Here is a 12,592-nt window from a genome sequence, read left to right as displayed (position 1 = left end):
AGAGGCTCATTCTCTGTTGTGTGTGTGTGTGTGTGTGTGTGTGTGTGTGTGTGTGGTGTGTGTTGTTCCACAGCCACTATCTCTTCAGCATGTAGGGTGAACACAGATGCCAGGAACAACAGAGAGGTTAGTGCACAGGTGTGTGTGGGTGAATGTGTTCGTGTCTGTGCGCACATGTGTGCGTGCGTGTGTGTGTGTGTGTTTGCGCGTGTGTGCGTGTGTGTGTGTGTGCATGTGCGTGTGTAAAAGGAGAGGTCATGGGCTGCTCACCTGTGAGGTCAAGCTTTTCTTGTGTATACTTTGAAGTGTTGTGCGTCCATTGATAAGTGTTGGAAATGCGTGCTGGGTTGTGTGATGTTTTATGATATGGTTATGGTCTTAGTCAACTGGTTTAAGTCTTAAGTTTTAGTACCTGCGGCCTCGTACCTACAACCGAATCACAGCCGTGCTGATATTCAGTATAACAGCACTCCCTCTCGTGTGATATTGCTTAATCATCTCTTTAGATATTGGGAGAGCGGGTACAGAAGACAGCTTCTTATATATATATATATATATATATATATATACAAAATATATGTCTCAATGTTAAAATGCATTAATACTGTTTTATAGTCAATACAAAATATATGTCTCAATGTTAAAATGCATTAATACTGTTTTATACTCAATACAAAATAAAATAATATATTTAGATGTCTTTAAAAGGCCAAACTGATTGCATCACTTATTAAGCCACTATCACTATAACAATACAGAATAAAATATATACATGTCTTTAAAAGAACAAACTGATTACTTTCATTAAGCCACTATCACTTATATTCTCCTTCTTGGCACCAAGTCCCATAAGGCTTCCCGTCACTACTCAGGGTTTTTCCTGGCTCAAAATGAGGCGGAGGTGGTACCAGTGGTGTTTGACATCGGGGGGGGACCCATGAAGCGGGGCTGTCTGGGGGTCCTTAAACGAGCATCAAACACTTAATTTCTTGCATTCTGGTGAATTGATATGCACCAATTTGTGCCCTTTCTCCATCAATTTATGGTGGAAATTGCATTATATATGTAAAGGAAAACACAATATTCAGGCACCAGATGACCATTCAAAATATAATGTAATATAATGCAATATAAGGCTCTCAGGTATTCTGTACTTTCAAATATGTATTCTCCTTGAGCAGTCAACATCAACTATCAGCTATTTCGCTAGCAAACACGAAAGCTAACTTATTTGTGAAACAGTGCCCCTGCCACCACGTCGGCGCAATGCCGCAATTGCAGTTAGAAATGACAGAAATCCACCGAGTGCAACGCTTGTAGAAAATACGACCGTCAGAGTTATGTTGAGAGCTGGAGGCAGCTAGAAATAGTTCTCTATGCAGGAAAAACCCTGCTACTCTCCTCTAACCATGCCCAGCGCCATTTATTCCTTACTCCTCGTTCTAGTATAGCTGTGTCTTCGCCAGGTTTAAGAAACTTGGCTTCCATTTTAATAGACTCTTACTAAAGTTAGCGAGATAGCGGGCTGCTAAAAGCGAACGTCTCTACAAGCTAACATTACACTCATTCAACTTCTTAAGGCCCGCCCCACTACTCTGCCTCCGATTGGCTAGAAGTCGTTGGTTGGCTTGAGCAATGTGATACCATTGGTAGGCGGAACTGTCTCTTTGCTGAAGATGACTCTTTAAATTACGATGTAAACAAATAGCATGTGATTTTTTATTTATTTTTTGCTCAAAATTCCCCCGCGCCGGAAATCCGGCACTGTGCCGGAGAACTTTAAGCCCTGTATAGTGTTCATGAATGAAACTAGGCAAAATAATGTACTTTTCAAAATAATGTATGTTTCAAAATAATGTATGTTTCATAATTTGAAAAAAAAAGTTTTGAGGCTAACTTTTGGTTAAGACACACAGACACACACACACACACACACACACACACACACACACACACACACACACTCAAACACTCAAACATCAGTTCTTGTCCTTGGCGTACTCCTTCCTGCCTCCCTTATCTCCTGCAAAGTTGCGGACGCGACGGATCTTGGCCAGCTGAGTCTGTATGGTTTCTACGATGTCCAGCTCATCAGGGATATGGACGTATCGGACATTCCTGCCGGTGATGAAGAGGTCGGCCAGCCGGCTGAGCTGCCCGCGCCGGTCCCGGTAGAGCACCTCCTCCAGCCGCACGTTCATGAAGGCGTCGACGTTGACCACGCGTCCCCGCGCAGTGCTCTCGTCCCTCAGGTCCACCGTGGTCACCCGGCCCTGCAGGCCCTGCAGCAGCACCACCAGGCTGTTCTCTGCGATGGTGCGCTCCCGGATGGAGTGGGACACCTCCATGGTGCTGCAGCCAGACAGCTACGGATGGAGGCCAGAGCAGAACTATGCCTGTGTGGGAAAAGAACAGGCTGATATCATCACCTATCTGGAAACAACTTAATGTGAACAACTCAAATAAATGTCTACCCTCCGTGATAAGAAATCCATGTACTAAAAAAATTGAATAGAAAAGTGCATTTCCACCTGTTCCTCCTCTGTGTATGGAGGACTACAGCCAAGTAGTTCACAGGTCAGAGACAGAGAAATGTAGCTGATATGGTTTGACTGAGAAGCCAATATCTGCATGGAGTCATGGACACTAGGGGCCGGTTTCAGAGACAAGGCTTAAGCCTAGTCCTGGACTAAATCACACTTTCAATGTAAAATCTCCATTGAAGATGCTTTTTAGTCCAGGATTAGGCTTAAGCCTTGTCTGTGAAACTGGCCCTAAATGTATTATTTTTTTTTTTTTTTTTTTTAGATCTTTATTTAGTCAGGACAGTGCACATTAATGAACAGTCACTTATACAAAGTATGGTGACAGTAAATATGCTAGATTTAGCTGTGAGCTCATTTGCATCCGTAGTCCTCATGACATAAAATCGTACAATATAACAAATAAAAAAAGAATAATAACAACAGAATACAATAGGACATAAAACAATGAGTATGTGACCATAGGGACGTACATTGGTGCAGTAGAAAATAAAGTGCATATGTTAAAAGTGCAAAATAAGACAGAAACTAAGGTAGTGCGATGGTATTGAGGGAAAGAGTTATGGGTGGTTATGCTTACAGTATTGGTTTGTTTTTAGCCATTTCTTAAGGTTTGCTTTAAAGGTTGGATACGTGGGGCATTCCCTTATTGGAACTGGGAGACTATTCCAGATGTTCCCACCAGCGACAGATATGACATACTCTCACAGTCTCCTCTCTGGCACCCCTGGTGGTCATGCCTTCAACAGCTCGTGACGTTAGAATTACAAGGTTCTATCTCCATTTTTGTCAAAATTGAGTTTTTTACATAATCTGATCCATTAGATGTTTATTAATGCCTGTGTGGTGTTATTTTTAAAAATGTTGACATGTTTGAGTTAGTAATTCATAAAATACAAAGGTTCCATCTCATAAAACATAATGGAATGTAACAACGTTGACGCTCAATATCTCTGAACTACCCTAAACGGAGATAGAACCGTATCATTCTAAACGGAGATAGAACCTTCTCATTCTAAACGGAGATTGATTGATTGATTGTACTTTATACAGATAGAACCTTATCATACAGATAGAACCTTCTCATTCTAAACGGAGATAGAACCTTATCATTCTAAACGGAGATAGAACCTTATCATTCTAAACGGAGATAGAACCTTATCATTCTAAACGGAGATAGAACCTTCTCATTCTAAACGGAGATAGAACCTTATCATTCTAAACGGAGATAGAACCTTATCATTCTAAACGGAGATAGAACCTTATCATTCTAAGCTCACGAGTTTTCTGTCTGAGACATTCTCCCAGGTGAGTTGGTGGAAGAAGACCATGAAGACTTTTAAACACAAAACTGGCTGTTAAATCTGAAGGTTTTAAAATGATTGCAATCTAAGAAATGTTGCTTTTTCAGGGAAATTACAAATATGAAATAACTTCTATGCTCACAGAAAACATGCTGCTAAAGTGAGTCTGGGCAAGTTAGTGGGGCAGGATTATACATTGATTGAGTTTCCTCCATAGACACAAAGCCTGTCAACACTACTCACAGCGACGAAACTCGTTGTTTCAAAACCCCGCTGGATCAAACTCATCCGTTGGGAACGAAGTCCAACTTAATAGGCTTGTTGCAATAACGTCTATTATAATAATATAATATGATATTTAACTAGGCTATTGCTGTCGAGACTCATACCGGAGACAAGTTCCATGCAGAGAAAAACAACGCGCACTTTGATGACGTATATATCACCGTCGACATGTTCACACCACTCCCCCTGGTGGCTCTCAGAGGGACTGCAGAGAACCAAGTGTACAAGACATACTTTTCAATATGTATTATATTGTGTAGTAGACAACTTTGAAATCATGACGATTTTTCCTTTTGTTATTATGATAAGTTGACAGTTGTAAAACAGCATTATGGTTGTATCTGTCTGTACAACTATTCATGATGGGTTTCAAGACAAGTGCCACTGATACTCAAATAAAAAAGACATGCTCTTTCTGTCGATAAATAACAGATAAATAACACCTTCTTAGTAGGATCATCTCCTTACAAACATTAGGCTGGTGGAGATAGTACTGGCTCATTGTGATGCATTCAACGGAATAAGCAACACACTATCAAACACACCTGCTTGATAACCTTCCTTACTCCGTTCCATGCATCACAATGAGCCCATCCTCCGATTTCTACCTCCACCAACCTCACCTGCAAAGATATGGACAGTATATCATGGCTCTCAATTTCTAAAATACGTTTCTCCCCCTAAAAGCTCATCACACTTGATTTCACTTGGTTATTTCTCTTTCTCTTTACATATCTAAACACTATTAGATATGTCTAAGATGCAGAACCATAGGAATGAAAAGGAGGTTAATCAAAGTCAAAGATATTTTGGACTCTTATGTAGTGAAGCAAACAAAAATGTTGAGTTCACTGATCAAACCGTCATCTGAGACGAAACCTTACCCATCAACCAACTGGCTGAATCAGCACCGACTGGAGACTATTTGAGGTAGAAATCGGAGGGAGGCTCATTTATAATGCATGGCTGGTATGAGACACGTCGAGGTCCATGATGGTCCAGTTTTACACGGCCATCATAGAGTCCATCCTCACCCACTCCATCATCACCTGGTTCCCTGCTGCAACGACCAAGGACAAGGCCAAGTTGCAGCGGGTGATACGTTCAGCAGAGAGGGTGATCGGCTGTCCCTTGCCCTGATCGGCTGTCATGGCCGACCCCTCCCACCCCGGCCACGGCCTCCTCACCCTGCTTCCCTCTGGGAGAAGGTTGCGGCTGCCTAAGACAGTAAAGGCCCGCCACTGGCTCAGTTTCTTCCCCTCAGCCGCCAGGCTGATAAATGACTCTGGCTTCCCGCTCCCCCCCGCCTCCAAGTCTGCCCAGGACTGAATATGCACTGGACCTTGAAAAACTCTGCACTGCACTTTATATATACTGTATATATATACAGCACTATCCATGCACTGTCTGTCCTGTGTTGTCCTGTTTTTGCATTTGTATTTGTATTTGTTTTTGTTCATGTATATGTGAAAAAAGCATAAATGCACCTACTGTAATGCCAAAACAAATTCCTATATGTGTCAAGCATAATGGCAATAAACGTTATCTGAATCTGAATCCGTCCTTCCATTTCGACCTCCACCAGCCTCCCCTGGTATAACGGCTGACCCCAGTAACATCAGGCACCACTATGTTTGACACAGCCCCACTAACATTATCTCACAACACTTGATTTGAGATCAGTGATGCCGCTTCCTGCTCAAACTGTTATACGGATTGATCCTCTAGTCTACACAAATCAAATCAAATCACATTTTATTTGTATAGCGCATTTCTTACAAGATGCAACTCAATGCGCTTCACATAATAAACATTCTCAGTCAATCAGTCAATCAATCAAACAAACATCATCATCATAGTTCATCATCATAGTTCATCATCATAGTTCATCCATCATAGCGAGCAGGTCGTCTCCTTTGCTGCTGGGTTCCTGTGGTGGTTGGTTCCCCTCCTCTGTAAACTGCCCAGCGATCCTAGCCAGCTCTGTGTTGGCCTGCAAGTCCTGAAGGGAGGACAAACACACAACATTGAACGCTTACGTAATACGTACAGTACAATAAGCTACGATGCTTGCTTGACGCATGTCAACAGTTTGGCTAAAATTGTCTTAAAAGGTGCTCAGTGAAGATTGTAATTGAGCTGACACAGAAAAGACACACGGTGGTCCCAGTCAGATGTGAGGTTGTGGTTGTGTTTGTGAATTGCTTGGCTAATATGTGCACTAAGTCATGTCATCTTTTTCTGAAGGACACTAATGGCCGTTTAAATCATACCTGCGTTGCTTGAATATTAATCACATCGAATTCCAACTCCCCAGACCCCTCTGAAGCATCACTGTCAAAGAAAGGGAGAACTCTCAAACTTAGCACCAAGTAAAAAAAAAGAGATATATCAGATTCTGTAGTGCAGAAAAGGTTATTTTGCAAAGAGAAAACAATGACAGTTGAGAGTTGAGAGAGAACTCACGCCTTCTCCTCTTCGCGGTCCGTGGCGAAGAGGTTGACCCGGAACCGTATTTCAGTGTTAGCCACGCTTCGAATCTCCATACCACCCATGAGGCGGGCTAGCAGGTTCAGCTCCTCTTTGGCCAGGGGGTTGGGGCCCAAGTTCACCTGTGGGCAGCGCAACAACAATATGTCATGTGTTTACAGACGGAAATGTATGCACCACCCAAAGAGTGCTCATACTCTGACCTCTCCACCCTGACTCCACCCTGACAACACAACACATCTCCGACTTACAAACTAACCTGGCTGTTCTCTTCCCTTCTCTAGCACTGTGACCGGCGATGGCAGTTGTTGTTGTCGACTGATGTACAGTTGATTCGCTTACTAAGACAAACATACTTATTGGAAGTTGCTTCGGATAAAATGACTTGCATTTAAATGAGTGCTAGTTTCTAACATTAGAAGGAGCGTAAGCCTTTTCGGTATAACTGTTGTAAAACTGCATCCCTGCAATGTTCAGTATATCTAATGAAATAGATTCTTCATGTAAAAGTATGTCTGCAGTTTAACACTAGAACAGCCATGAGTAAAGATAAATGTTATATCTTTGCACTCAATCAAATTTCAGGACCCTCCTTTCATGACTTTTCCTAGATATGTGCGTTCTACCACCCAGTATCCTTACATTTTCAAAATCACAGGATAAGCTAATATAAAGCTATTTTGCAGTTTTTCTGAGTAGGAGGTAGGCTAATTTACAAGGCGCCCAACTAGTGGTCGTTGTGTGTAAATAGCAGCTTACCATTGTAAAGACTATGATCATTTGACCCGAGGTGGCTCTAATGGTAGGTAAAAAAGGCATGGCTGTTCTAGTGTTAATTGAAATAAAGAGTGCTTAGAGACGGACCTTTTGAGAGTAGCTCTTGGATGTGTAACTCTGCTGTGGTTGGGTCTCACTGTACCTGTTTCAGTTAAGGACGCAAAACACAAGTCAGGGGACACAAGGCACACTCATTTCTCAAGGGAAATCTCTGTATGTACAGTATGGTGACTTGTTGGTTAGACCTGACATGTTTAACATCACATACAACCATTACAGATTTAAGGTAACCCCTTTACAGGCTTTGAAACGTTTACATCGTTTTTTGATTAGAATAGTTTATTGAGCATTAATAGCAGTAATACTGTACTGCAGCAATTTATAGCCATTGAGCTATCCTGATATGTTGTCCTGTCCAGTAGCTACGTACATGTTAGTGCCCAGTCTTATGACTGTGGCTCCAGTTGCTACGTACATGTTAGTGCCCAGTCTTACGACTCTGTCTCCAGACAGCTGGAAGGAGCCCTCTCTGACAGGGCTGGAGTAGCTGCCTCCGGAGGGGAACTCACAGCGCTTTACCTCGTTCCCTTTCCTGTTGAACATCCTGTAACAGCAGGAAGCGGATGAGTGTCTATATTGTCTGTGTGTATGTGTGTGTGTGTGTGTGTGTGTGTGTGTGTGCATATTTCAGTTCCTTTCAGTGTTGTGAAACCTTGGAGAAATATTTAAGCTAAACACAAGGATGGGACAACCAATACTACTGTAACTATACTGTAATAGGCTTAACAGCCAATACTACTGTAACTATACTACTGTAACTATACTGTAATACGCTTAACAGCCAATACTACTGTAACTATACTACTGTAACTATACCACTGTAACTATACTACTGTAACTATACTACTGTAACTATACTGTAATAAACTTAACAGCCAATACTACTGTAACTATACTGTAATAGGCTTAACAGCCAATACTACTGTAACTATACTACTGTAACTATACTGTAATACTCTTAACAGTCAATACAAGTTGCATTGCTATATGACTTCTCCTTTGAGGTGTACGTGTCAGTGTGACCAAAAGAAATTAAATCTTAATCTTCTTACTAATTCTACTTTAACAAAGATTAGGCTACCTGATTAACCCGGGTACTTCTGACCCATGGGGCACAGGGCCGGTGGTCAAGAGGGCAAAGTGTCCGTTGGGAAGCTGCACTTTATCCTGGAGGAAAAGAAACACCTGGCAGAGACAAAATAGTTATTTGAAATATTCTGGATTTTTTTTTTTTTATCAATGGAAACTAAATTCATGAAGTGTTCAACTGTCAGCCACGACAACAGAAGATGGGGCTTACCCGGATGTGCATGTCTTGAAAAAATATCAGCAGCGTCTGGCGGAGGAGTTGAAATTCCCCCTCAGACAAGGGTGTGTAGACCTTAACAACCAGAGAATGAAAAAGGCACGTAGGACGATTGATAAACAAGAACCTTGTCTGAACCTGCTGTATTAGCCATGTGTTCCATTACTCTTTAATAGTCTTTGTTATAATGTGTTTTATACCTACCCTCGTAATTACTGCTCTGTTGTGTCAAGTGTCTCTTGTGTATGTTTTTACACAATGTGTTCACTTTGAACTTGAATAAACGTAAAAACTTGAAAGATAGGTCTATAAACTGTCCTCATGACAGTGTAGTAAAACGTAATCTTCTGTCATTATACATCACTAACATCAGCCTGCCCCCTTTCCTCTCAGCCCTGCCCCTTTACTCTCAGCCCTGCCCCTTTACTCTCAGCCCTGCCCCTTTACTCTCAGCCCTGCCCCTTTCCTCTCAGCCACACCCCCTTTCCTCTCAGCCCTGCCCCTTTCCTCTCAGCCCTGCCCCTTTCCTCTCAGCCCCACCCCCTTTCCTCTCAGCCCTGCCCCTTTCCTCTCAGCCCCACCCCCTTTCCTCTCAGCCCTGCCCCTTTCCGCTCAGCCCCACCCCCTTTCCTCTCAGCCCTGCCCCTTTACTCTCAGCCCTGCCCCTTTCCTCTCAGCCCCACCCCCTTTCCTCTCAGCCCGCCCCCTTTCCACTCAGCCCTGCCCCTTTCCTCTCAGCCCTGCCCCTTTCCTCTCAGCCCCACCCCCTTTCCTCTCAGCCCTGCCCCCTTTCCTCTCAGCCCTGACCCCTTTACTCTCAGCCCTGCCCCTTTCTGCTCAGCCCCACCCCCTTTCCTCTCAGCCCCGCCCCCTTTCCACTCAGCCCCGCCCCCTTTCCTCTCAGCCCCCCCCTGTCCCATACCTCAATGATCTTCCTCTGTGCCTCGTCCACCTGGTTGAGGAGGCCTGGCGTGTCTCCCAGCATCCCTCTGATGGTGTCCATGTGGTTGTATGATATCAGCAGCAGGTCCTTGGGCCGTGGACACAGCAGGATCTGGTATTTGAAAGCCATGACCATCAACTCATAAAGCTACGAGGAGGAAAAATCAGAGAGAAGAGACACAAATGGACAACAGATAGATACCAAAAGATACCAAAAGACAAGACATACTACAAGCCTAGGCCCACCAGACAACATGAGGAGGACATAACCCCAAAATGACCTACCACTAAGGGCCTGATCTAAGGGACGGTCTAGGGCTGGGCCTCTATACTGCATACCCTATCCATGCATCTATACTGCATACCCTATCCATGCATCTATACTGCCAGTGGCGTGCAGTCAGGTGAGGCAGGGTAGGCAGTGCCTCACCCAGGCATTTAAGAAAGAAAAAGAATATCAGTCTTTTTAAAATATTTTTAAATTATTTTTTTATCTCAAAAAAATATATATTTTTAATTTATTTTACTCATTATTCTTAACTGTAATGTGTTAATATGTTGCTAAAATAAAAATAAATGATGTAAAATGTGTTGTTTTAAAAATATAATGCATGCCCTGGCACCAGGAGAGTTTGCTCCCAGAGGCTGAGGCAGACTGTGCTTGTGCTTCTGTGCTATGCGAAGTGACAGACCAACGGTTTCGTAGGTTTGCGCATGCGTAGTCTGTTCTCACATTGTCTTCATTGGTGGACGTTGAGGCAGCGTCCCACGCTGCTTCTGACAGCATGATTGATAGTTTGCGTTTGGCTTGCCGTAGCGGCATCCTCTGCTGTTCGCGCCGCGGTTCTAGGTGAATGTAGGCAATGCCATACAGGCTGTTGCGCTACGCTATGTGTAGTTATGAGATAACAATACATTTGACATTTTTGACCAGCTATTTGATAGTATAGTATATATGGGCTATGTGATTGACTTTAGTATAGTATATTAGCCTACATTACAGTCATTTAGCCAACGCTTTTATTCAAAGCGACTTACAATAATTGCATTTAACATAGGAGTGTACTGCTTTTTTAAGGCAAAATGAAGAATAGCAAACTAAAAATACAGTATAGCAATATAGCAATAGCAATAGCATAGAGAAGAATAGCAAACTAACAATACAATAGGTGCAGGGAGGATTCTGGTAGTAGACCTACTTCTTGAAGAAGTGAGTTTTGAGCCTGCGTTAAAAGATATAAGGGCTATTGATTGCCTTTATAGTATGCGCTATGCCATTTGAAGTCTGGCTGCTGCGTTAATCGCATGTTTTTTTTTAAATAGCTCACTGCCTACCCAGCCAATGACCTCACTGCACGTTACTGTATACTGCATACCCTATCCATGCTGGCTGGGTTGAGCCTCATGATGGAGGCGTGAGCTAAGCGGGTCAGCACGGTCCTCAGAGCCCTGGGAGAGTAGAGGTCCTGGGGCCTGAGCAGTTCCTCCATGAAGGCCTTATTGAACATGGTGCCAATGATGTCATTCATAACTACAGACGTCACGGGACAGAGACAGAAACACAGTTAGCTGACATACGTACTGTACCAATGTAAAAGGCTCGAGAGCAACAACAGTTCCTCTGTAAAAATGTAAAAAGGTGCCAATGTCACTCATAGATGAGGGTTACGGTTAGGGGCGGGAGTGGAAATATGCCTACAGGTTTGGGCTGGATATAAGAGGTGACAATAAAGATTTGGAATTTAAAAATGAGGTATATAAAATAACACACTTTCTGGATGCTACTGCATTTGGACCTAGACTAGAATTCACAACTAAAGTGCATTGGGGAGAGGGATAGAGAGAGAGAGAGAGAGGGAGGGGGGAGAGGGAGGGGGGGAGAGGGAGAGAGAGAAAGAGGGAGGGAGGGGGGAGAGGGAGGGGGGGAGAGGGAGAGAGAGGGAGCTACTGACGGGCGAGAAATTATACCTCTTTTTCTGTCATCGTCTGACCATGTAGCTGCAATTAAGTAATGTCATGTTTGTCAAGGAGAGAAAAATGATTTTTAAACCTTTTTAAGAGGTCACCAAATTCATTTTTGGATGAAACAATACAGAACTACTGTAATTGATAAACAGCATCAGTGCTATCTCTCAATCATGTCAAGTTTATCCAGGGAGGGGGGTTGAACTGAACAGTCAGTCCAGTGTCAGTTCATCTAACAGAGCTATAATAACATATTACCTTTGTGTGGATTCTCATCAGTTGTATTCTGAGCTCGAATACGTTGGTCCAGAATATTGAGCATTTCTCCCCCGAGATTAATAAACAGCAGGGGAAGTGTCCTCATGGACATGTTGCAGAACCAGGGGATTATCTGCTGTTTAATCTGCTGGAAGTGAAGGGATGGTCTATGCTGATTTAGCAAGCCAGCTAAGCAGATGGATGCGCTTAATGTTGGAGTAAGAGCTATCAGCATTTATTTGACACTGTACTTAATACTGAGATGTCATCTGATCTGCACCAGGACAGAGAGCGACATCTTCACCCTCCAAACCAGAACCAGAAGGGACGTGGAGCGAGTTCACATTGGCTGCGTTCGTAAAGTCCCTTCGAGAGCGCCGGAGCGCACACTGGCTTCAACGTCATACAATGACCAAGTCATTTGATTGGACAAGAGGCCATGCCATGAGTGCTGATCAGATTTCCACAGCAACTTTACGAACGCAGCCCACAGTAACCTAATTGGTTTAGCGATCATGTGGTACTGCACAGCTCAACCAATCAGGCAAGCTGCAGCATGGCAAGCTGCTGACAGACTTTGCAGAGATGATCAGAGGGCAAACTTTAGTTTAGTGGAAAGTGTTGTGCGTTGACTCTCAAAGGGTCATATACAATGTGTGTAG

The 12,592-nt window shown here is 43.3% G+C and overlaps 2 protein-coding genes across 2 annotated transcripts; both read right to left on the bottom strand.

The window, feature by feature from the left end:
* Positions 1–1,574: 1,574 nt before the first annotated feature.
* lsm10 (LSM10, U7 small nuclear RNA associated) lies at positions 1,575–4,153 on the bottom strand. The gene is made up of 2 exons (XM_080527867.1): positions 4,091–4,153; positions 1,575–2,396 (listed from the first exon to the last, which is right to left on the bottom strand). Exon 2 carries the CDS (start codon positions 2,346–2,348, stop codon positions 1,980–1,982), a length of 369 nt encoding a protein of 122 aa, XP_080383993.1. The 5' UTR covers positions 2,349–2,396; positions 4,091–4,153; the 3' UTR covers positions 1,575–1,979.
* Positions 4,154–6,011: 1,858 nt separating this feature from the next.
* On the bottom strand, positions 6,012–12,042 carry oscp1a (organic solute carrier partner 1a; the record flags this gene model as incomplete). The annotated part of the gene is made up of 11 exons (XM_080527618.1): positions 6,012–6,134; positions 6,406–6,466; positions 6,599–6,744; positions 7,487–7,541; positions 7,830–8,003; positions 8,541–8,644; positions 8,760–8,840; positions 9,688–9,855; positions 11,084–11,238; positions 11,676–11,705; positions 11,931–12,042. The coding sequence occupies 11 exons, from the start codon at positions 12,040–12,042 to the stop codon at positions 6,012–6,014; spliced, it is 1,209 nt and encodes a 402-aa protein (XP_080383744.1).
* Between the last annotated feature and the right edge of the window lie 550 nt (positions 12,043–12,592).

The sequence above is a fragment of the Nansenia antarctica genome (assembly GCF_963989245.1).
Source record: "Nansenia antarctica genome assembly, chromosome: 3".
Taxonomy (NCBI): Eukaryota; Metazoa; Chordata; class Actinopteri; order Argentiniformes; family Microstomatidae; genus Nansenia; species Nansenia antarctica.
The sequence above is the reverse complement of the archived record's forward strand: the minus strand, read 5'-3'. Positions and strand labels throughout refer to the sequence as shown.